Raw genomic sequence first — 26,441 nt, 5'->3', positions numbered from 1 at the left:
ACAACACAAACACAAAAGCCACAACACAAACACAAACGCCACAACACAAATACAAAAGCCACAACACAAACACAAACGCCACAACACAAATACAAAAGCCACAACACAAACACAAAAGCCACAACACAAATACAAAAGTCACAACACAAACACAAAAGCCACAACACAAACACAAAAGCCACAACACAAATACAAAAGCCACAACACAAATACAAAAGTCACAACACAAATACAAAAGCCACAACACAAATACAAAAGTGACAACACAAATACAAAAGCCACAACACAAACACAAAAGCCACAACACAAACACAAAAGCCACAACACAAATACAAAAGCCACAACACAAACACAAAAGCCACAACATGAATACAAACGCCACAACACAAATACAAAAGCCACAACATAAATACAAACGCCACAACACAAATACAAAAGCCACAACACAAATACAAACGCCACAACACAAATACAAAAGCCACAACATAAATACAAACGCCACAACACAAATACAAAAGTCACAACACAAATACAAAAGTCATAACACAAATTCAAAAGCCACAACACTAACAAATATATTTTATTCCTATTTATTTCCAACAAAAACAATGTACACAGTGTCCATCCCAACCAGCACAAAGTTGCACATACAGTTGTCTACATACAAAACAGAAGAGCTCACCTGTTGCCCTTTTATTCTAACGTACTGATTGCAAATTGTAAACCTGTGTGACAGGTGTTTTCCCATGTGATGAGTCAGTTTGCATAGTAGGGAAATTAACTTTAGAATTTTGAATGACTGTATGTTCCTTGTGAAAATTGTGCCAAATGCAGATGATTGTGTGTAGTGTTTTGAAAAAAGTGTGTTTTAGAACTGCAGTTTGAGTGTAAAGCAGGAATTGTGCTTGTAGTTTAGCAGAGTTGGTGCATGAGTTAACTGTTGTGGTCATTGTGTCTCAAGTACCAGAATTTGTGTGTAAACAATTGAGATAAACTGTAAGAACAAAACCAGTACAAAAAATCTATTGTGCGTTCACTGTCTTTGTTAAAAACATTATATATATTTCACACACAAGTTCCTCTTGAGTTCAGGAGGTTAATTGCTGGATAGAAGATGTCTCCTCTTTTAATAAAAACCCTGCTCTGATTTAAAGCTTTTGGGTTCTGGGCGTGAGTCCACTTACTGTATTTACACATTACACACACATTTGTATTTTAGGAGAGCTAAGAATGTGTAATTTTTTTTTTATGTTTCAAAAAAACCGGAAAAAAAAAACCCTGCACTAACGTCATTCAACACAGTCAAGGTCAAACATCAAAACCATGAAAACTCTCAGCGTGACATTTTCTTTTGAACTCAGTCTTTTATATGTGTTTTTTTAAGTTGAAAACGATGGATACATTGTGTGAAAACCTACAGCTAACGCACAAAGAGATTCTTATAACAAGAAATTGTAATCGTATGCGTGTTAGAATGAATGACTTTTGAATAAAGGGGAAAGATCAGTTTTAGTTTTCAGGTCCAGTCTTTAATGCCCTTGAGAACTTGACAACAACAAAATAACATGCATATGCTAATTATATGCCTCCATAATGAAATACAACACAACTCTATTTCAACGCCCCCAGAAAAAAAAGGAAAATCGTCAGTTTGGATCTAGTGTTCGGAATTAGTGACAATAATAAGAGAATTTGACTCTTCACACTGGAGTTACTTCCCTTTGTTCTCTGTGAACTGCTCCTTGGATGACGACTCGTTTGAAATCTGCAGAACGGGAGTGCTGATCGCACTCGAATGCATGTCGCCGGCGACTCGCAGCAGGCAACTCAAGACCATGTCCTTGGCCAGACCGGCCTCCAGGTTCCCCTCGCGACTCAGCTTCATGGTGATCTGGTCCAGGCTGTTGAGGACCAGCTCTGACCCCAGCAGAGGACAAATGGGCTCTTGGTCAGAATGTCCTCTCGCCATGTTTTCCATCATGTACTGCTGGTACAGGTCTAGGAGTTTCTGCTCCAGGTAGTGATTTAAAAGAGAGTTGGAGAACGGTCCCTCTTTTCCCTGGAACACAAAGCTCCGATCGCGGGCGCTGCCCTGTCTCCAACGACTGGAACCGCTTCCCAGTAAAGAGTCATCCACAGCTGAGGGAACGTCACAGGACTGAAGGAAGGGACCGGCGGGCTGAGCTTCAGCACCGAACCTTAGCTTGCCATCGTTAGCTGATAAAGGCAAAACCTGGTCACCGCCAATATGGAGGTCGCTGTAGTTTTCACAGATGCTCTGACAGAAGGACGGAACCAAGAAGGGGACGTCGCCACTGGAGCGAGCCTGAACCGGGATCTCTATTTCGTGAGATATCTGCCTGCTCGTGTGAGCTCTGTCGAGACCCAAGGACTGCAGAGGCGAAATGTCCACTTCCAGTGAAGCACTCCCGTCGTCAGCGCTACCTATCTGCTCAGGGGAAGTGCGGTGAATGGGGGGGGCGTGTCTAGCGGAACCTGACGTGAGGGTGGCAGCTGCTCTTGGCGGCCCGTAAGTGCTCTTGAGAGGCTTCTGAGCAGAGAGGGTGTCCAGTTCCTCCGATTCACTGAAGGTCATGCTCAACAATCTGCCTTCACAAAGCATCCTGCGAAAAAAAAAAAGAGCACAGACTCAGAAGATGTGAGCCAAGTTTTGAAAGCACACTTTATGATGTGTGATAAAATGCTAGGAACTAGGAATGACTCCATCCCAATTGTTCTAGCCCAGGGGTTCTCAAAGTTTTGATACCTGAGGGCCAATTTATGAACACAACATTGGACTGAGGGCCGCCAAAGGGAAAAAAAACAGAAAGAAATCCCATTTGTAATCATTTTAATGACCAGATTGCAGTTCTACAGTTTAGCGTTAAGTAATATAAGCATTAATATAATGTAATTTAAGCATTAATATAATAACGCTTTATAATTTACTGGGTAATTACCCAGTATTTTGGCCATTGTTCTTACCTTCTAATTACAGGTTAATACCAAGTAACACATTTCTGTTACCATATATTTACTGGGTAAATAGCTAGTAATTGGGGGCTGTAGCTACCTGCTTATTACCAGCTTATAACACAATAATACACTAAAATTCACCAAACCAGGTAAATACCCAGTATTTTTGTTTACACTTATTGGTCTGTATCCAGTAATGTCCAATAAACATTTAACAAGCTTAGTAGCTCCTGGATTAGTTAACTATCAACTGTAATTCATTGCGGGCCGCCAGCAATGTTACTGCGGGCCGCCATTGGCCCCCGGGCTGCACTTTGAGAACCAATGGAGAAGCCTAATGTTGATATTCATATCACAAACTACCAATACCGATATCAGTCTGGTACAGTCATTTTTACACCATTTTAACTGCATTTTAACACATTTATTGATGCATTGACCACCTGGTCATGACTTCACATGAGAATCTGATCTCCCGTTTTGAAGTCTCCAGAATCACAATTTGACCAGCACCACTTTGAGGTTTTGCAAGCAGAAATGTACAAATGGCACCTGCAGTGTGACTTTTGACTTTTAATGGCCAAAATAATTCAGTCCTGGCTCACTACTAAAAGAAAATCCTAAATGGAACACTGTACAAACACACTGTATCTGGTAATTATGACTATAATATAACAGCAATGAATTTCTCAAGGATCTATAAAAAATCACCAGTTCCTCACGACATACATCTGACAGTATCGGATTTTACTATTTTCATTTTAAATATCCAATCCTGTGGTATCAGCTCAAGTCAAGAGACAACTGTTACCATGAATTAAAAAGGTCAATAAGGTCTGACTGTATCAATGCCAAATACTCAAGCTTTTATAGCCTTAACTATTCTCTGCAGTGTCAATGAATGTATAATTTAAAAACAAAAATCCAGATGGGAATTTAAAAAATGTACCTTAACCTTAGACACACAATACTCCACCAAATATACACATGAACTAATTCACATCATCAGATCAGATCAGATCAGAGCACTTAACTCAGCCCTGTTTGAAAAAAAATGTTATACTTGAAATTAAAATGATTCTTTTCATGATCCATTTTGAGTTCTGATGATGAAACTGTAACATCTGATACCCCAAACAGAAAATAAAAAACATTTACAGAAATTTTTTATTTTTTTTTGTATTTAATCTAAAATGGAATATATAAACAAAAAAACACACTCTCTCCTACCTTGGACTGGAATCAAAGTCTCTCAATCGGCTGCTTGTTTCTGGTCACCTGTTGACTTTTGAAAGACTAAAAGTGCTTAGAAACACTAGCAAATATGATGTAAACTGTATTGAATTCAAAGTTGCTATGAAGAGGAGACTGCAAACTGGGGTTATTTTGTACAACCCTAAGAGGAAGTGAGATTTTTCGTATTGTATTTCACAGGCACACACATACACAAAGATGTAGAGTTAGTGAATCCCAGCGGGGGGTTTTTTTCTAAGGTTACGAGAGAAACCACAGTAGTGTTTTTCTGTAAAAAGAAACAGGTGCACGATTGAGGTTTTCATTAAAAGCAGAAAAGAAAGTCATCTTTAAGGTGTTTAGCATATAAATGAACAGAAGGTTTTTGCAGTTGATTCCTATTTTCCTTTTTCCTGACAAGTCAACCCATGAGTTCTGAGTAATTTTCTCTGAGGGCAGTTTTCTGCAGGTTTCTTTAATGTGTTTAAAGTTGTTGTTGTTTAGTTTGAATGGGTTAGTTCCTGCTGTCTGGGCTCAAGCAGAAGTGTGCCGTCTTGGTCGTCCATGGTTATGTAACCATTATTTACCAATTCCTCTTCGCCGTTGCAAATCGCTGCCATTCTAATCAATGAGAGCATTTCCACCAATAGTAGCAGTTCTATTTTTGCCGTTGCCGCTGCTGAACCTCGTAAATTCCAACAGAGCAGTTCGCACAAGACAGGAAGTCATAGACACAGAATCAAAGTAAAACATTTCCGCCCCCCCTTTCAAAATAAAACACAATACGCAGGTCATACAGCCTGACACAACTTCACATCAACATTACGTCGTGACCGGTGCTGCCAGGTAAACAGTCAATGAATCAGCTTCTCAGAGAGTCATAATGTACGACGAGAGACTGATTGTTGAAGTGGAGAAACATAAAAATCATTTATGACACCAGATCAACAGTTCTTCCACGTCGGAGAATGAACAGAAGCTGTGTTGTTGTTGTTTACTTTATACACACAGTCTATCGCGGGATCTCGCGAACTCTGGTCGAGATTATCGCGCGATCTTCCATGAATACCGCCGGCTCCCAAGGCTCCACTCCGCTGCTGTAACGCGTCCGGTGGGGGGACCGTATCTATGTTCCCCGGGTCCTATGTTCCCCGTTTTTCCCAAAAAATGTCCACTTTGTATGTGACCGGGAAACATAGGACCCTTTCTCTAACCCTAATCCTAACCCTACCCTTTTTCAAAAAAAAGGGTCCTATGTTCCCCTGTCACATACAAAGTGGACATTTTTTGGGAAAAACGGGGAACATAGGACCCGGGGAACGTAGGTACGACCCCCTCCCAAGGCTCCGCGCCGCTGCCGTATCGCGTCCGGTGGGGATTGCCGCCGGGTAGAGGACGTTGCAAATAGATCCCATTCTAATCAATGAGAGCATTTCCACCAGACGCGATGCGGAGCGTCCCAGAAGCGGCTCGCTGCGCCGCAGCGCTAGCGTTAGGTAGCAGTTCTATTTTTTTTTTCGTTGCCGCTGCTGAACCTCGTAAATTCCAACAGAGCAGATCGCACAAGACAGGAAGTCATAGACACAGAATCAAAGTAAAACATTTCCGCCCCCCCTTTCAAAATAAAACACAATACGCAGGTCATATAGACGTGAGTCGGGAGTACGCTAATGCGCTAGCAGATTTCATGAATACCGACGTCACGTTAACCTCGGCTTTAAACCATGGATTTGTAAATAAATGCAAAACCAACGATAGTGAAGTGAATATAGTGAAGCTGAAAAGTACAATGATGTAGTTAAAGATTAAAACGATCGATAAAAACAGTTTATTTGGGTTAGGACTTTATATGTGTTACAGGAATCCTGTTCTTTTTGCCTGATTTCCCTTATATAATTATATAATTATTATTATTAGGAACAACAACAACGTGTTAAAGTAGTTTTATAACTCCCGATTCTTTCACTCAACACGTTCATATTCAACTCTAATTCGCGTGTTCGTCACATTTAACAGTAACTTCACGAACCGATAGTGACGATAAGACAAACATCCTCCACCGGGAATCAGTGGTGAAGTGACCGCAGGTCTCAGTGCATCACACGGTCACAGCTCCACAGTCCACACCGTCATCAGTGTCTCGATGTCCGGGACTGAACACAGTGATAAAGTGCAGCATGTCAGTCTCCTCTCCTCAATGAATCCACACAACAGCTCATTAATACGTTTGAAAATAAATGCTAATGAGCGACGAATAAACGACTAAAACCTGCTTTGTCCTATCCTTCAAAAACAAGCTAACGTCGGCCGCACATGGAGCAGTCATGGTGGATCGGTTCATTCGGGACATTCCCTTTCATTTTGTGTTTTCTTGGTCTCCTGGACAATTCTGGTTTTGAGTCAGCTGCTTGGCAGCGGAAGTTATTTAGTAGTTAAAGGTGAAGTAAGTAGTTTATAGTGCCATCTAGAGGAGAGGCTGAAATTTACAACAAAGACCTGCTCCTCTGCTCACCCCCCTCCCTTCCCCGAGCGCTACGGTGTCCTCAGCCGGTCAAATGTCGTCCTCGTCGTCTTTCTCCGTGTCAGCAGATGAGGTTCGTGAGGCGAGGGAGAGGGCGGAGCTACCGCGGCCGTAGCAGACGAAGCGGAGAGAGAGTGGAGGCGGGACTTCCTGCTACAAGTAAAGAGACGCTTGATTTGTTCTCTCGCGTTTGTCCTTACAGGCTCCGGTAGAAACATGGCGTCTCGCTGCTAACAGTGGCTATGCAACCGCGGCCCGCGACCATGTTATTTTACATGACTTTTTGAAACACTACGAAAATAAAACAAAAACTATTATACAGCGACTAGACAATGCAGGAGCACATAATATGTATAAAAAAGTGGATTTTGGGTTATATAAACCCATAAATACTACATATTGTACCTTTAATTTAGTAATTAATTAATTAATCAATGTAGTGCTTTATTTCAATAAGGAAGCCTGTAGTGGCTCTATACAGTTTCATTGTTTTTTTTCCCCCTTTCCAATCTATCGCTATTGCAATTTTGTGGTTATCCTTCTGGAAACGGTAGTGGAGAGGAGAATGCTGAATCCTCCAGGCTCAGGAGAGCACATTCTCCAGGAGATTCAGACAGTTTCCACTGTCACAAGGACAGATTCAGGAAGTCATTCCTGCTATCAGCCATCAGGATTTACAACAACTCCCTGTAAAAAACTGACTCTGCACAATGTCTCTTCATGAGATTAATAATATCAGTATTAATATTACTGATCCTATGGGTCATTCATTATTTCATTTATTGCACTATTTTCTTTCCATACACTTTGCTGCTGTTACTTTGCTGCTGTGTCAAAACAATTTCCCCTCAGGATTAATAAAGTATTTCTATTCTATTCTATTTTTAACACATGGTCACAAACATTAAAACTACAGTATAGGCTCACGGTCTGTTGAATTGTTGCTATTCTGTTTGCTATGAGTCAGGATACAGTGTCGGACACAGGACTGAGGTAATGACGGCACAGAGTGTCCAGTTACAGACCCCGTTGCTACAGCAGTGTTGCTGAGCAACATCCAGTAACATTTAAGGACATGTTGAGATCAGGTTGGACAACAGTTGGACTGCGACATTTTCAGCACCGCGGACAGCGCTGTGTCCTGGTGAACGAGCGCCAGCAGGTTTTAAATTTGTTTTGGTTAGTTGTGAGGTTGTAGCCTATTTTTATTAGTTATTTTCCTTCCTTTTTTCTTTTTTTTTTTGAAATATTAGTCTTCAGCTATGAGTGGATGGCTGAGAAACCTGAGGTCAAGTCAGTCGGCCTGAAGGTGCTCCATTTAAAAGGAATGTACAGGAAAATCAACAACGCCTTCCGTCCCAACCATCAGGGACACCAAGGGCGGCATGGAAGCGGCGGGGTCTGCTCCGAGCACGACTATCACAACGCCTGCACGGTCAGGCTGGTCCGCAGCACCTCCATGCTCGTGGTGGGGGAGAGGACTCGGGCGGCAGCAGCCGGCTCGACTTTGAAACGCAGCAAGAGCACGGTCAGCGTTGAATCCACCTTGTACTATTATCAGAAACAAGAGGACAGGATATGGCTGTACTCACAGAAGCAGAACTGCCTGGAGTACCTGGAGGCTCTCGTGGCTCTGAGACGGCGCTACACGAAGAGCATGAGTGACTTGAAGAGCGCCGACGTCAAGGCAAACGTGTCCTCCAGGAAGAAGCCTGCGCCACCGCCACCCAACAAGGAAGAACAGGTAAATATCGGCCATGGCTCAGTCCCAATGACTTGTGACATCACCTTCTAAATCCCACAGTGAGCTAGACAGTAAGGGCTACAATTATGAGACAACAATTAATGTTCCATATTATTTTTACCTTGATGACCAAAAAAACTATGTTTTATTTTATTGTGTGTTGTTGATTTTCTGTTGACTTAAAGCAGGGGTTCTCAAAGTTTTTTGATACCTGAGGGCCAATTTATGAACCCAACATTGGACTGAGGGCCACCAAAGGAAAAAAAAAAGGAAAAAAACCAGAAAGAAATCCAATTTGTAATAACATTAATGACCAGATTGCAGTTCTACAGTTTAGCGTTAAGTAATATAAGCGTTAATATAATGTAATTTAATTAATATAATAACGCTTTATAATTTACTGGGTAATTACCCAGTATTTTGGCCATTGTTCTTACCTTCTAATTACAGGTTAATACCAAGTAACACATTTCTGTTACCATATATTTACTGGGTAAATAGCTAGTAATTGGGGGCTGTAGCTACCTGCTTATTACCAGCTTATGACACAATAATACACTAAAATTCACCATATAGAAACCAGGTAAATACCCAGTATTTTTGTTTACACTTATTGGTCTGTATCCAGTAATGTCCAATAAACATTTAACAAGCTTAGTAGCTCCTGGATTAAAACTATCAACTGTAATTCATTGCGGGGCCGCCAGAAATGTTTCTGCGGGCCGCTATTGGCCCCCGGGCCGCACTTTGAGAACCAATGACTTAAAGCTACAATACGTAGTTTGTGGTGATTTTTGTTGGTGCCTATGTAACATTATTTCTTATGCCGCGTCCTTCAACTGAAAACAAGCTCTGTCAAGCAAAAACTAGTGAGTAACTGAATGAGGATGTTTTTTGAGCGGTAGAATTCACTTCTAAAATAATCTTGTTCGTGTTTTCAGTCAGACTCCGACCTGACTGCAGCCATCTTCACGAGCTAAAGTTTGCTGTTGCCTCCATCTGTCCTGACATTAAAATGATCACTTCCTGAGTGCAGCACTGTAACACAATCTAAACACTGCTGTATTGAGAAGCATCGAGAGTCGCGTGGAGCCGCTAGGCTCAATTAGTACCGTGTGAACTAATGCAACAATGCTTTGGACCTAATGGACATATTTTTTAATATTTAAAAGTTGGTGGTGGTTGGAAAATAAGATTGTAACAAATGGCTGATTCCTCCACTTCCACATCAGTGAGCTACTGTGGCCTTCACATACCAGACATCGTTCTACTTTGTGTAATAAAATTCCATTTCAGAGCATGAAACAACAGACTTGGAATGACAACAATTAATGTTCCATATCATTTTACCTTGATGACCAAAAAAACTATGTTTTATTTTATTGTGTGTTGTTGATTTTCTGTTGACTTAAAGCAGGGGTTCTCAAAGTTTTGATAACTGAGGGCCAATTTAGGAACCCAACATTGGACTGAGGGCCGCCAAGGGGAAAAAAACAGAAAGAAATCCAATTTGTAATCATTTTAATGACCAGATTGCAGTTCTACAGTTTAGCGTTAAGTAATATAAGCGTTAATATAATGTCATATAAGCATTAATATAATAACGCTTTATAATTTACTGGGTAATTACCCAGTATTTTGGCCATTGTTCTTACCTTCTAATTATAGGTTAATACCAAGTAACACATTTCTGTTACCATATATGGTATGGTTTGTCCATTCAGGCTGTCATGGAAACATGGCAGCAAAAGAAGTTTGCCTTCATGTTAGGGTTAACCCAACCCTACCGATAAACCCACCTAAACGTTGCACACTTGACCTTTACGGTGTTTCTCGATTGTTTACACACATTTTCTGAAACGTGCCTCACGCTCTCAGAACTCACAAACGCACAAATCCAAAAACACACACACACACACAACGGGGAAAAAACACTAAATTCTCCTGCAAAATGAAACTTTACATTCAAAACAATGTTATTTTCTTCTCAAAATGGTATTTTGTTTTCAAATGACACAGAAAAACCATCATATGAATAGACATTTATAAGAACCAGTTGAACACTGATGTGATCAATGTAAAACACTATGATGAATGGAAAACACTTCTTCTCCATTGATCATAATGACTTAGGCCTTTTTTTGTTTAGTGTTACATTTACTACAGACACTACATACATAAGTACATATAAATATTTTAGAATATTGTTTTCATAGGCCCTGTGATGGACTGGCGAACCGTCCAGGGTGTGACCCCGCCGATCGCCCTATGTCACCCCGCGACCCTCCGGGAGGGGATGAAGCGGCAGATAATGGATGGATTGTTTTTATACTCAAAACACACAAATACACAGTAACAAATATATTGTATTCCTATTTATTTCCCACAAAAACAATGTACACAGTGTACATCCCAACCAACACAAAGCAGAAGAGCTCACCTGTTGCCCTTTTATGCTAACGCACTGATTGCAAATTGTAAACCTGTGTGACAGGTGTTTTCCCATGTGATGAGTCAGTTTGCATAGTAGGGAAATTAACTTTAGAATTTTGAATGACAGTGTGTACCTTGTGAAAACAACAGATTTTCTTCATGAAAATTGTGCCAAATGCAGAGAATTGTGTGTAGTGTTTTGCAAAAAGTGTGTTTTACTACTGCAATTTGAGTGTAAAGCAGGAATTGTGCTTGTCGTTTAGCAGAGTTGGTTCAGGGGGGGTTGGTGCATGAGTTACCTGTTGTGGTCATTGTGTCTCAAGTACCAGTGTCTGTGTGTAAACAATTGAGAAAAACTGTAACACAAACATTCTCCATGTGTATGTAACTGTAGATACGACGAGCCAAACCATCTGCCCCTCCAGTCTCCAGTGAGGAGGACACTCTACAGTTCTTCGACGAAGTCATCGCCAGCTGCGACAACGAGCCTCAGCGCAAACCTTACACGGACGACGGACACGCAGATGTGGATTTCATAGGTTAGTTTAAAAACATTATCTTTACCCTTTATCTGTAATGACCATAGTCATTGTTTTCAGACTATTTAGTGGAGTGGAATATATGACAAATTTCAAAGTTCATTTAAAAAAAACAAAAAAAAAACTGTGAGACTCATGACTTGAATCAAGCTGTTGGGTAATATTTAATACTTTGTTAAATAATGAAAGTATTACAAATATATATATATATATATATATATATATATATATATATATATATATATATATATATATATATATATATATATATATATATAGTACAAGTATTTTGTACGGAAGCGTATTGCATTCACTTGAAAAAAAATTAATTCAGTAATTAATTTTCGGTTTGATTTTTTGAATATGTTTAATAATTTTTTTTCTGTTTTTCGTAGTAATTTTTTTCTGTTTTTCGTGCAAATTTTTTTTCCCCCTGTTTTTCGGAGTAATTTTTTTCCCCCATTTTCCGGAGTAATTTTTTTTCTGTTTTTCGGAGTAATTTTTTTTATTAATAATTTTTAACAACCTGGATGGCTTGTTTAGTTTAATCAAGTTTTACTTTGATCTGGGTTTAAGACACTGGGAGATAGTCCTGTCTTTAGATGGTATTATCATTAGTTTGTGGACTTAACGCAGGCACCTGAGGACTTTGCGGTTGTTCAGAAGGAAAAGTCCATTCAGATCTGCTAGACAATCTTTCTCCAGGATCAGTTGGACAGATATGGCATGCTCCATGGATACAAGATGATGCATTTGAAATGCATTCAGGCTGGCTATGTGGTGACTCAAGAGACGATCAGGAGACTGCTGAAAATATTGGATGCACACGGTGTGCAGCTGAGGCAGCGGAATCGCCTTCGGCGGCGTGTACCATAGCAAGAGTTCTCGATAATTCTGAAAAAAATTACTCTGAAAAACAGGGGAATAAAAATTCGCACGAAAAACAGAAAGAAAAATTACTCAGAAAAACAGGGGAAAAAAATATTTGCACGAAAAACTGAAAAAAAATTATTCAAAAAATCAAACCGAAAATTAATTACTGAGTTTTTTTTTTTTTCAAGTGAATGCAATACACTTCCGTACTTTTGCACCTTGTTTTTGTTTTATTTTTACAACTTTGTTTTTTTATAACTTTCTTTTTCAGGTTAAATTGTCAAGCGACAATCAAGTGACCTAAACTTACACTTTATCCTGGAGTGGAACACACACACACGTTGCTTGCTCAAATATAAGAGCAACTTTCAGTCACATAATTCCAATCCAAATGACAATGATCAAAGACTTTTGCACAGTAGTGTTTATGCCTGGGCTGCAATTCATTTTTTACAACTAATATGATATAAAATAGATTTTGAGTGATGTCCACATTTACCAATTCATATTAAAACATGGTTTTATAATTGTACCTACCAGTAATACATACTGATTACAGATTTATATTTTTATTGCAGATAAATAGACGGGAGATCACTGTATTGAATTAGGTTATGTGTAGTGTGTCATTTTGCACCAAGGCTGCACATCTGCATTAAACTTGGTCACATTTATGGTTAATTACACCTGCACTTTACTTCTATTATATGTCAAAAATGAATTATGTAAAAAACGTGGCATTAATAGATAGAGGACTGTGAGAGCGTAATGTGATTTGAAGATACCCATTCACACACAGGAACTGGCTCTTTATGACCAGCCGACCTATTATTAGCTTTTTAACTTCAGCTCCTTTGTCTGGTGGCTGTGTAGTTAAGAAAGATAATTAGGTTTTAAGCACAGAAGTGAAAGCAGGTAAAGTGGCAGCTTTGAGCGTCTGACTCTGACCTTCCTCCCCACAGTGGCCTCCAGCTCGGCCGAGCACGACCTCCACTCCAACTGGGTCTTGCGGGTTCCTCGGACCGCAGGCGATTCCAAGCAGAGCGCAGAAAGTCCCGGTGTCAGTGAAAGCACCTCGAAGAAGAAAAAACACAGCGGGTCCACGAGCAGCAGACTGCGACTTCAGAGGAACCCGATCCACTTGCCCAAAGTGGTCGAGAGTGCACTCCAGACTCTGCGCTTCAAGCCCAAATTAAAAAAGCACTGAGGCTTGAAAAAGACATTTGAGACCAGCAGTGGTGCCACACTGTGGACAAAGACCATGACCTAGTTTGTTAGGAAACGCACTGTTCTCTGTCTAGACATATAAAACTGACATAAAAACAATTTTAATAAATACTTTTTGATAAAACACGCTGTCTGACTGGTGACATGAATTTAATTCTCCAAAATAGAAACAAAAGAGAAACATAGGTATAACTCATCACTTTAACAGTGGCTGTTTTATTAAAGCGGAACTAGACCGGAAGTTCCTATTAACGCTGTTTTTTTGGTGTGTATCTGCGTCATTACCTTGTTTATGAAGCCCTGACGGTTCTAAACAAACAGTTCAGCCACTGCTGAGAACGTTGTGTTTTACTGTAATCTCGGGGCTCAACGAGATCACTGAAAATCCCGTAATAGTTACGTAAGCAGCGGTTCTCCTGAACAACCGATCGTCCTGCTCCGGGCACTAGTCAGGGCACATCCGGTTGCGTACATTGAACCGCAGAAGAAGAATAACGTCCGTTGTGGAGGTGTTTCACGAGCAACAGTGTCTTCTGACTCCGGTTTAAAGTCATAAAGGGACTGCGGCGGGGAGTCGTGACGAAGCTATTTTTAAACACTGTTAAAACAATGTTTTGATAATGAGGAGCAGTGCATCCACCGTTCCAGAGGGGGGCGCTGCGCTTCTGAGAACGGATGTGCTGGATAGTACTGGCCAATCACAAGACTCCGTCTTCTGGGGGTGAAAGTTCACACTGAAATCTCGCAGCAGAAAAACACTGTCAGAAAAGAAGGATTTCTATCAGCTCGTTTACAGCAACTAGGAGGTTTTTGACCATAAAAACAAGTTAATATATGTAAGTAGAACTCCATAACTAACATTTATGTGCAACAGGACCACTCTATGTGACTTTTAAGGGTCTCAGGAGCCATGTTGTCACAGGTATCGCTGTATATGAAAACAGACACGGTCTTCAAGTAGCATACAATTAATCTGGAGCCACAAAAAAACCTATTTGAATCTTAAAATTAAGTTAATATCATGTATAAAGTTTTACTCGTACAGTATACTTTATTTAAAGAACTACAGTTTGTCCCATTTATGACATTTTAGAACTACAAAAAGAAAACTCTTGACATTTCATTGCTGCTTATACCCCACCTCTTCTAAAGTGTAGAGAAAAAATAAAAAGACTTTGACATGAAATAAAACGAATTTATGTAGTTTATGACTGAGAAAACCTGCATGGCATACGTACATGGATCTAAAAATGCACAGGAATCCAAATGTGTACTTCTTCATGTACACATTACTTTAATTTAATGGCTTTCAGGGAGGTTTTTTTAATATCGCATTGGAATGTAATGCACAAAATATCAAAACACCGTTATTCGCTTTTATCGCTATAATAAAGTGTCAAAAAATATGAAAATAAAATAGAAAATCATTGTTTTTTTTCTTCAAAAGCAACAACGAGCCACTGAAGAGGGGCTGAAGAGCCACATGAGGCTCTGGAGCCGCAGGTTGCAGACCCCTGCACTAGCTGTTAATCACAACGTCTTCTCCGATGTGCAATGCTTAATCATTGATTCACAAACTACCGTTATTGTTTATACCAGTGCATGTGCAAATGTGTACAGAAAAGGTCAATCTAATTATCACTGATTTGACAGATTAATAATCACCACTTTGCTAGTATGTATTTTAAATGTTTGAAGTTCATCTTTGCAGCAGGTTATAATTAAAAATGCTTAATTACTTTCAACACAACTCTAAGAGGTCTTTTTTATAATATTTTTTCCAATCCTTTTTTTTTTTAATTTAATTAGAGGGAAATATCCTTGAGTGTGGCGGCGGGTGTGTAGTTTATTTCGTGTACAGTTTATGGTTCAGACGTGCAGAGACTGCGCTCCTGCCAGGCATCAAAGCCAACTCTAACATTCAACAAAAAACCTCCTTAAAAGCTGTTTTATTTAAGAGTGGTTCAGATTTGCAAGAAGAGTCCAAGGGCTGAGCAGTCTGAATAGATCAAAACCTGCTGAGGTTATTCAGCGCTGTACTGCTGAAGTTAAAATGGTGGTAAAGATGAAGACAAAATAGAAAACAGACCGACTTCCCCGATATATGATACAGATTTTATACTAATTTTAGTTGCCCAGGTTTTGAGATACCATTAGAAATGTTTAAAGGTGACATAGAGTGGTCGTGTTGCACATAAATGTTAGTTATGGAGGTCTACTTACATATATTAACTTGTTTTTATGCTCAAAAACCTCCTAGTTGCTGTAAACGAGCCGATAGAAATCCTCTTTTCTGACAGTGTTTTTCTGCTGCGAGATTTCAGAGTGAACTTTCACCCCCAGCAGACAGAGTCTTGTGATTGGCCAGTACTATCCAGCACATCCTTCTCAGAAGCGCAGCGCCCCCCTCTGGAACGGCGGATGCACTGCTCCTCATTATCAAAACATTGTTTTAACAGTGTTTAAAAATAGCTTCTTCACGACTCCCCGCCGCAGTCCCTTTTATGACTTTAAACCGGAGTCAGACCCAGAGTCAGAAGACACTGTTGCTCGTGAAGCACCTCCACAACGGACGTTATTCTTCTTCTGCGGTTCAATGTACGCAACCGGATGTGCCCGGACTAGTGCCCGGAGCAGGACTATCTGTTGTTCAGGAGAACCGCTGCTTACGTAACTATTACGGGATTTTCAGAGATCTCGTTGAGCCCCGAGATTACAATAAAACACAACGTTCTCAGCAGTGGCTGAACTGTTTGTTTCGAACCGTCAGGGCTTCATAAACAAGGTAATGACGCAGATACACATAAAAAAAAAAAACAGCGATAATAGGAACTTCCGGTCTAGTTCCGCTTTAATGATAAAACAGTGCTTTGTGATTTTTTTTTTTTTTGAGTTTTGGAAAAATATAAATAAACCCTCATTTGTCTGCACTGTGCAGAATATTCATGTGTAATTTTCATGTAGTATGAGAAAGGGTAAGGGTAAAGACCTGTGACTTAAATAAAAAGAGAAAAATCTCTGGATTAACTGGATTCAAAATTTACAGAATTACTGTCAACAAAATAACCTTCAAGTACCAAACATAAACTTACTAAATATGCAAATGGTCTCCTATTAGAACTACAGGTTAAATATATTATAGTCAAAGGCGCCATATGTAAGAATGTGGCCAAAAACGGTTACTACATTCAAATTCAAAACACCGAGGTCTTTTAGGTTCAGATTTCTGACGTAACTGGCAACCCGTGGTTGCTCGGCAGCTGAGACTACTACTACCGACTGCAATGATTGGTATACGGCGGTAGGTGGCGCCATATGCCAAAACATGATTTCAAAACATAAACATGATTTGCAGTCTGCAAAATATATATTTTTAATGCAAATATTTTGTCTGTACTGTTGTTGTTGGTGAGTTCAGTTTGTTATATGAACATTATTCCTGAGTCTCTGTGACATATTAGGAGGATTTTATGGCCAGTTGCTTTAGATTTATTACAAAATGCACCTTTAAATATTATTAAAATACAATAATAAAACATCATAAATATATATCCTTGCAGATTTATATTATAGTGTATTGTTCTTTGGTTATTTTTACATAAGTAAGAACTAAAAGACCAAATGATTTGCCTTCTCATTGTTACCATAATGTCTAATTTTAACAATTGAAAATTAAAACATCACAAAAATATTTTCACGTCTTTATTATAAATGTGTCTTGTACGAACCCAAACGATACAACATTCACTTCTTTTCCGTTTTGACCTTGGGGCTGAAGAAGGACATCATCGTTTTCATGCCAGTCTTGTCCACTTTCAACAGAGTTTTCTGAGCAGCTGTCATCTTCTTAGGAGGCTGAAATGAGGCGAGGGGGGGGAAAAAAAGTAAATACGATAAGGAGACAAACAGAAGAGAATTGATTGCACATCGTGAAACATAAATTCAAGCTGAGAAACAACAACATGTGTACAAGTAAAATAACAAATAACTACTTTAGCTATTGTTGTAACCAAATCAAAGGATTGTCTAAGCCACCTATTTCTGTAGTTATTGTAAAATACTTTCAGACAGACAACTCAGGCTTCTGAAAATATTCACTCACTTTGAATGCAAAGTCTGAAGTGTTGAGTTTGGTGTAGTCCTCTCCAGCCTCTACTGGTTTGTCTGAAAGTTTCCGCTTCTGCCAAAAGAGGAAGGAAGACATTTTTTGTATGATTAAAAGCACCACACACTGTACCACAAAAACATCTGCTGCTTCTGTTGACCTCATGCTGTAGATCAGGGGTTCTCAAAGTTTTGATACCTGAGGGCCAATTTAGGAACCCAACATTGGACTGAGGGCCGCCAAAGGGGAAAAAAAAGAAAAAAAACTGAAAGAAATCTTATTTGTAATAACTATGGCGTCCCAAATTTGACAAAACCGACAAACCATACTACGTCGTCCAAAATGTGATTATTATTTTTTTTTTTTTTAATTTTTGGTCCAAAATTTGACAAAAACGTTGTACAATACTATGTCGTCCCAAATTTGAAATTTTTTCTCAAAAAATATTTCGGTCCAAAATTTGACAAAAACGTTGTACAATACTATGTCGTCCCAAATTAGAATTTTTTTTTTTCCCAAAAAAATTTGGTCCAAAATTTGACAAAAATTACATATATGCCGTCCCACATTTGACATTTTTTCTCAAAAAAGATTTCGGGCCAAAATTTGACAAAAATTACATATATGCCGTCCCACATTTTTGGGGAAAAAATTTAAATGCCAAAATTTGACAAAAACGTCACACTATACTATGTCGTTCAAAATTTTAAAATTCTGGGGGGAAAACAGTTTTTGGTCCAAAATTTGACAAAAACGTTGTACAATACTATGTCGTCCCAAATTTGGTCCAAAATTAGACAAAAATGACATATGCGGTCCCAAATTTGACATTTTTTCTCAAAAAAGATTTCGGGCCAAAATTTGACAAAAATTACATATATGCCGTCACACATTTTTGGGAAACAATTTAAATGCCAAAATTTGACAAAAACGTCATACTATACTTTGTCACTATGTCATCCAAAATTTGATGACATAGTAAATACAGTTGTACAGTTTACACTTATTGGTCTGTATCCAGTAATGTCCAATAAACATTTAACAAGCTTAGTAGCTCCTGGATTAAAACTATCAACTGTAATTCATTGCGGGCCGCCAGAAACATTGCCGCACTTTGAGGACCAATGCTGTAGATGAAGAAGCCCTTATATCCAAAAAATATGAAATGGAAATAAATAAACAAACGAGCAGTGACTTTGAAATCATTTGGCTTCAGAAACATATAAATGCAGCAATGCAGGCTACAGTAAATGTTCAGCGAGGTTTCACCAGCAGCAGAGAAAGAAAGAAAAGAAGTTTTTAAGCTACTTTGCTGGAAGGAAATGAACTGACCTTAGATGGAGGCTCTGTCTCCTTTGGGCTTGTGAGCTCTGGTAATCTGTGAAGAAGCAGGAGATGTGTGGTGGCACCGTGAGCACAGACTAGAAACTGTACATGTAGCAAAATCAAATGTGTCAAGTGCTCGATTCCTGAACATACTGCAAGTGTTTAAGAAGAGCTTTACTCAGGTCTTCACTGATATATGCTGATATCAGGCCGTGGGCATAGCGAAGGTAGTCCTCTAAATCATGAAGATGAGAGAATGATGCGTCATTACCAATCCAATAATACATATTATTTAATACAATTTATGCAGCAGTTATTTAAAAATAAAAGAATGAGGAAATGCTTTTAGAGTTTGATGACTAGCCCCGTGGTACTGCCATCTATTGGTCATTTACTATATTTAAAATAAATAAATAAATAAATAAAAGTACAACACAGAAGCTGGAAATGTTGAAAAACTATAAATGAGGCGATTTTGTTTTTGGTTGTTTCTTTTTAGCTGGAAGGAAATGCACATAGTTAAAGCGACTTACCCTCATGGTCGTCCGACTCAGACTTCACCCTGATGTATGTTGTGGATTTGACACCTTCTCCCACTGAAATATTTTTCTTCTTGAGAGTAACTACTGTTCTCTCCACCTATAACAAGTAGCAGAAAAACTAATCTAAATATAAAACACGGCAGTGAACGTTTTTGCAGTTGGTATTTTAGAATACCTTTTTCTGTAACCAGATCATCGTCTTCTCTTGGCTGTATCGATGAAACTTCACACTTCCCATCTCTGGAGGAATGAAACACGGCGACAACGCAACAAAGTTGTTCTTTATCTGTATCATTAACATCGCAGTTGAGCGGCATTAGCTTAAAAAATAACTTTTAACCTTTTTCCTCTGCAATATGGAGCAAAAAAGGCAGGGACCGTGTGCAGCTCAGCAACCTCGGACAAGCTGGGAAGTCCTCATCCATAACAATCTGATCCACAGGCTGGAAGTTCCCCTGAGCAGAACCATTAGCGTTAAGTTTAAAACAGATATCACAAACAATTAATGTGGTGACTACAGCATATAGGCAAGATAGAAGTTTAAAAATGAGAGAGACAGCTTCATATACAGTCACTCCTATACTCCTGTTACAGTACAGGCACTACATTACTGTGAGAAAATCATATATGAACAAATGTTAGTAAGGAGAGAAGAACCAATATGGGTTTTTCTATGGCTGACGCTAATACCCGATGCCTTTCTTGGGCCCATATACTTAGCCAATTTGCATTTTCCCCTCCATTCCCAAATGTTCGCACAAAAACAAAGCATAAACTAATATTTAGTACATTAAACAGGTCATCAAAAAAAACACAAAATGTTTTAAATTAAAAAATAAAGTTTGAGTGACATAGCACAACTTTCTGAAATCAAAAAAGCATAAAGTATAATTACTGGCCCAATTGATTATCATATAAATGATCATCAGTCAATGCCGATTTAAAAAAAAAAAAGGCAAATACCTATATATATATATATATAAGCTGAGACAATAGATGTAATATAAACAGATTTCTAACCTCTTTTCCAGCTTTACTCAAATAAGGTAAAATGAGATAAAGAGGATCCATTGATGTTGCAAAGAGAAGTCTTCCATCTGTTTAACAAAAGAGAGAACTGTGAGAACAAAAACACTAGTAGCACATGCTCTAATTCTGACCTACAACTAGTGAACATAAGAGTGAATATGTGTCATGCATATTAATTCTATCTTTTAGCTTTTTCTAGTTAATGTTCAGTAATCCCCATAAATCCCATGGAAAGTTTCACATGTGCAACATTCCCAAACTAAAGTTTCAATGGACATGATTATATAAATGTTTTTGACTTCAGTGAGTGATGAGACAAACCTCTCTGTACAGTTTGGCCAACAAACCAGGAATGAAAATCTTCTTCAAATGTCTTGACCTCGTACAGCTGTTTATCACCAGCACTCAACATGTACAAAGATGCTTCGTCTGCAGGACAAAAAAGGAGGAAGTGTTACTTTCACTACATATTTGAGCACTTGTATTTGAGTCAGAGGTGAAAACTGAAATGATATATTTAGATAATAAATATATTATCTAAATATATTTATTTAGATAATATATCTAAATAAATATATTTATTTTATCTGTTTTTTTTTTACCATGTACATAGTCATTGGGTCTAATTGTTCAGTCTAACAATGTTAGTGGATGTCACATTTGTTTATAAGTCCCACTTTATGGCCATGAACGCAGACAACTTTTCAAGATTTCCTCCGAACAAAATCTTTTCCTCCGAACAAAAGTAAAATGTCTTTTATATTTTTTTTGGTTGTTATTACAATGTGTAGAATAGATTCATCAAATTTCCTTTAGAGCTTGTTACATAATTGTTGTCACTTTACAACACTGGGTCTTGGTGGTAGCAAAAATAGCAGGCTTGTTACAGTGGACACAGACAGGTTGTATTCCCTCCACAACACCACAGCCTGAAACAGAGGATTTTCTTTATACATGAACAGTATACATTACATACATTATACCCTTGTGTTGTGTTCTGGTCAAATTTGACTGATTTAAAAGTATTATGTCTAAAAAAACATATAGTTAATTCGATCAGACTGAGCTAAAATCCAATGTCTTTGTCCACAAAGAGGATATCAACAGACAGTTCAGTTCCAGGAAAGGTGTAAATGTTCCTGAATGTGTGGTGTGGATGTAAGTGGGGGTATCTATGTTTTTCTTTTAGTATGATAAGTAGAGAGCATAGGCTCAGACAATTACATTTACATTTAGGGCATTTAGCAGATGCTTAACATGCGTATGACGCATTTGTGCCGACAATCGCCCTTTTCTATTTCGAACAATCTAATGTCGCTCTGGAATGATGAATCAGACCGGGAATAGTCCCCAAAGCATGCTGGGAAGTGTAGTTCTTCATTAGAAGCTGTTTTGTTCTGGTGGAAATAACTTGTTTTGATAAACAGCAAAGGTAAGACAACATTTCTGGTTGTATTTTTTGAAAGTCAGTTGTTGTTTTGCTCTTTTTTGAGATAAAATTGGTACTGTTGGAATCTGTGGATTGTCCGCTGTCCCGGTACCGGGGGCATCCGTGAAGAAGAGGTAAACTTTAACTAACAAACATTCAAAAGGTGATACCTAGAACTCTGGCAACAATGAGATGTGTTCACCATACAGTAATTAAATATTTGCTGAAGAACTTGACAGATGTTTATGAAAATAAATGACTGACCTGTAGAGGGATTCCTCAGTCTCACAAAAGCAGGGTCACTGTCGAAGCCGTGTAGGTCAATGACAGAATCTGTGCACATCAACAATAAGAATGATTATTCAAAATGATTGTTTCAATAGGCGTGTTTTTTGTTTTTGTGTGAAAATTGGGTGGGTCGTGGGGTTGAGACCCATTGTGTCCTCAGCACCCCTAAAGCTCTGACCCTAGAATCGGCCCCTGTTTTCAATTAAACAGCTACAATGTGATGACCTAGACTGATGGTTCCACAGTTCATGTCTGTCCATGGAACGCGAGGATATAGAGGACGCGAAGGGCAAACACTGGAAACGTCCCTTTATGCCAATGAATAAAAGAAACACTGGCTGCATGAGATATATTCTTGTTTTTGCATTTTACATTTTTTTAATTAATATTTAGGTATAAATATTAGCATTTTAGCTCAATAGCTTCCAGGTCATGTTATCATTTGACTCAAAATCAGTGTGGGATCATAGTACTCCACTGGCTGCATGAGATGCACCTCTTGTTTTTGCATTTTAAAGCTCTAAATATTTTGTAAATATTACAATTTTTTCTCAAAAGCTTTAAACCAGGGGTTCTCAAAGTTTTGATACCCGAGGGCCAATTTAGGAACCCAACATTGGACTGAGGGCCGCCAAAGGAAAAAAAAAACGTAATAACTATGTTGTCCAAAATTTGACAATTAAAAAAATAATAATAATAATAATTTGGTCCAAAATTTGCCAAAAACGTCATACGAAGTCGTTCAAAATGCTACAATTTTTGGGGAAAAAGTTTTTGGTCCAAAATTTGACAAAAACGTCATATTTACTATGTCGTCCCTAATTTGACAATTTTTTGGGGAAAAAGTTTTTGGTCCCAAATTTGACTAATTTTTTTCAAAAAAAAAGCTTGGTCCAAAATTTGACAAAAACATCATAGTATACTATGTCGTTCAAAATGCTACAATTTTCGGGGAAAAAGTTTTTGGTCCAAAATTTGACAAAAACGTCATATTATTCAAACTATGTCGTCCCTAATTTGCCAATTTTTTGGGAAAAAAGTTTTTGGTCCCAAATTTGACTAATTTTTTTCAAAAAAAAAAGCTTGGTCCAAAATTTGACAAAAACGTCATACTATACTATGTCGTCCAAAATGTGACAATTTTTTGGGAAAAAATTTCAACACCAAAATTGGACAAAAACGTTATACTATACTGTGTCACTATTTCATCCAAAATTTGATGACATAGTAAATACAGTTGTACAGTTTACACTTATTGGTCTGTATCCAGTAATGTCCAATAAACATTTAACAAGCTTAGTAGCTCCTGTATCAAAACCATCAACTGTAATTCATTGCGGGCCTCCAGAAATGTTTCTGCGGGCCGCTATTGGCCCCCGGGCCGCACTTTGAGAACCAATGCTTTAAACACAATGTCTCTGCTTTAAATATCCCACATTTTTTATTTTTGAAAAACAGGAAGTCGGTACACGCTGTAGCTGTCTTCCATCTCCGTCTGTTTACTGTAAAGTCTGCAACACCCGGAGCATTCGAATGCCTGTCGAATATCCAACTTAAAACTCACTTCACTGCAGTGGCTACGAGCAGGTAACCCCCGAACATTTGACAGAAAAATCGGTACACATGCATTGATTCAAAAAAACATTAAGTGCTGACAAAAAAACAATGATATTATATACGATGTGTATGTATCTACACGCCACAGAAAGCTAGCTAGCTAGCTGACAGCACAGTGTACAAATGAATAACCAACTTGTAACTACCGTGGATTAACCAGCACGACAAGTTAGCGCGTAAGCAAGTTAGCATTGTTTTGCTAACTCCGGCTATACCGTTTGACCTACCTGCAGCAACCGCAACCCAGCTGTCATTTTGTACAGTAGTCGTCCGTTTCTTTTTAGTAGCCATTTGAATAATTCAGACGGACGAATTTCCGTTGACGCGAATCGCTATTAATAGCAACTTAACGGGGTTGTTGACAACTAGCGGTGTCGTAAACGTTGCTGCGACTTCAGCCAAACACCACGATCTCGGAAAAACGCGCCTCTGTGTTCGTTTGTATTTGTCTCATGTGTGTGGGGGGGAGACGATAAGAAAACACTAAATATATTATTATGCAGGGACTTTATCTCTGTCTGGTTTTTTTTTGATTAATGACAAAACCAAATTGGTATATAATCAATGTCTTTCCTTGAAAAAACGTGCAAAACGTGGCAATAAAGACACAGTGGTATACTCCAAATTTACCCAGTTCACACAGTACAGTGGTACGTTCCGCGGTAGTTGTCCTGTCGTCAACGTGCAGTTTGTCCGTGATAGCGCAGGAGGTCGCCCAAGAGCTTTGAAAGAAGCTGCAGTATATGAAACGTTTGATTAAATGATAAAAAATAAATATAATAATAATAATAATAATTTAGGAAAAAGCGGTTGAAATGTAAATTACGAATTGAAAATTACAATGAAAAATCGAGCAAAATATTTAATTAGCCAATCACAATTCAGCAATTAATCATATTTAAGCATTCAGACATATACCTGCTGAAGTTCAAACCAAGGATCTCAAGAAGAAGGAAGATGATTTAAACAACTAGCTGTTTGTGGCAAACGGGTTGGTTTGATTATTTCAGAAATTGCTGATCTATTGGAATTTTCTTTCACCGTATTTTTTTTAAGGGTAGAGACGTCGATGCAAATGAGAACGGCTAGACTGGTTTGAGATCATTAAAATGCAGCAGTAGCTCAAATGACAATTTGTTACAGTCAAGATATACACTAAGACGATATCTGAAGGCACAACACGTTGAACCCAATCCTACTAGTGTTCTTCTGTGTATCTAATAAAGTGGCCAAAAAACACAGGTGAAGATTTTTGGAGAGTGTCTGCTCTCAGGAGCAGGATGCTCGGTGATCAGCGGTCCCTTGGCACACTGGTACATAACAGATTGGGGAATCCATCTGTCCCTCAGTGAGAAGAAGGCATCTCTTTCTCTCTCTCTCTCTCTCTCTCTCTCAGGATGTGACACTGTGAGTCCCAGTTGGCTTTCAGTGAGTCACTTGTTTTTTTCACCCCATGTTTATATGCATGCTCAAGCAGAGATGTGTGTTGTTTCCATCCCGATCACATGATAGTGGCAGTGTCATCACTTTGTGCCAGCGTTCAGGATTCCCTCCAACGTGTTTACGTCGTTCGCGTGAGCTGTTGATTTCCCTTCTCTTCTCAAAACACCCACAGCATTCCATTAACAGTTTTTTTTGTTTTTTTTAAATGAGCTTGTTTGGTTAATGAGGAACGGAGGGAGCTGTGTGCTGGGTGACTGATCATTTAAATCATTGGTTCTCAAAGTGCGGCCCGGGGGCCAATGGCGGCCCGCAGAAACATTTCTGGCGGCCCCGCAATGAATTACAGTTGATGGTTTTAATCCAGGAGCTACTAAGTTTGTTAAATGTTTATTGGACATTACTGGATACAGACCAATAAGTGTAAACAAAAATACTGGGTATTTACCTGGTTTCTATATGGTGAATTTTAGTGTATTATTGTGTTATAAGCTGGTAATAAGCAGGTAGCTACAGCCCCCAATTACTAGCTATTTACCCAGTAAATATATGGTAACAGAAATGTGTTACTTGGTATTAACCTGTCATTAGAAGGTAAGAACAATGGCCAAAATACTGGGTAATGCTTAAATTACATTATATTAACGCTTATATTACTTAACACTAAACTGTAGAACTGCAATCTGGTCATTAAAATAATTACAAATGGGATTTTTTTCAGTTTTTTTTCTTTGGCGGCCCTCAGTCCAATGTTGGGTTCCTAAATTGGCCCTCAGGTATCAAAACTTTGAGAACCCCTGGTCTAGAGTTTAAGCAAGACGATGTTTGAAATCCCTTCAAACACGATCTCAGCTCCTTAATATATGTTAGATTTATGTCACTGTGGTCTGCGGGCAAAGAGAGCATGGGTGAGATATTGTCCGTGAATTACTTGCTTTATGGTTCCCCGGAGTATCACACACAACAGGCTGTGCAGCTAAACAGAATATTCCATGAAAGCTTTCTTTCTTTTTGGGCTGCTTGAGGGAAAGTCTGCATGTCTGACTGCCTGGGAGAACAACAGCAGCCTTTCTGATACACTGGACCACAGACAACCCCCAGAGAGCCCGTCCCTCTGTC

The 26,441-nt window shown here is 38.7% G+C and overlaps 3 protein-coding genes across 3 annotated transcripts; 1 reads left to right on the top strand and 2 right to left on the bottom strand.

The window, feature by feature from the left end:
• Positions 1-1,711: 1,711 nt before the first annotated feature.
• On the bottom strand, positions 1,712-2,623 carry LOC310927449 (TLR adapter interacting with SLC15A4 on the lysosome; the record flags this gene model as incomplete). The annotated part of the gene is made up of 1 exon (XM_083889744.1): positions 1,712-2,623. One exon carries the CDS (start codon positions 2,621-2,623, stop codon positions 1,712-1,714), a length of 912 nt encoding a protein of 303 aa, XP_083745870.1.
• Positions 2,624-8,057: 5,434 nt separating this feature from the next.
• c9h13orf42 (chromosome 9 C13orf42 homolog) lies at positions 8,058-13,526 on the top strand (the record flags this gene model as incomplete). The annotated part of the gene is made up of 3 exons (XM_083889742.1): positions 8,058-8,474; positions 11,302-11,446; positions 13,282-13,526. 3 exons carry the CDS (start codon positions 8,058-8,060, stop codon positions 13,524-13,526), a joined length of 807 nt encoding a protein of 268 aa, XP_083745868.1.
• A 3,735-nt stretch (positions 13,527-17,261) lies between these two features.
• Positions 17,262-24,268, bottom strand: rnaseh2b (ribonuclease H2, subunit B). The gene is made up of 11 exons (XM_083889106.1): positions 24,110-24,268; positions 22,242-22,310; positions 20,870-20,977; positions 20,540-20,616; positions 19,860-19,974; positions 19,695-19,759; positions 19,511-19,616; positions 19,131-19,212; positions 18,984-19,029; positions 17,649-17,726; positions 17,262-17,401 (listed from the first exon to the last, which is right to left on the bottom strand). Exons 1-11 carry the CDS (start codon positions 24,171-24,173, stop codon positions 17,291-17,293), a joined length of 921 nt encoding a protein of 306 aa, XP_083745232.1. The 5' UTR covers positions 24,174-24,268; the 3' UTR covers positions 17,262-17,290.
• Between the last annotated feature and the right edge of the window lie 2,173 nt (positions 24,269-26,441).

This window comes from Microchirus variegatus, assembly GCF_963457635.1.
Source record: "Microchirus variegatus genome assembly, chromosome: 5".
Taxonomy (NCBI): Eukaryota; Metazoa; Chordata; class Actinopteri; order Pleuronectiformes; family Soleidae; genus Microchirus; species Microchirus variegatus.
Note: the sequence above shows the minus strand (reverse complement) of the source record. Positions and strands in the feature narration are given on the sequence as shown.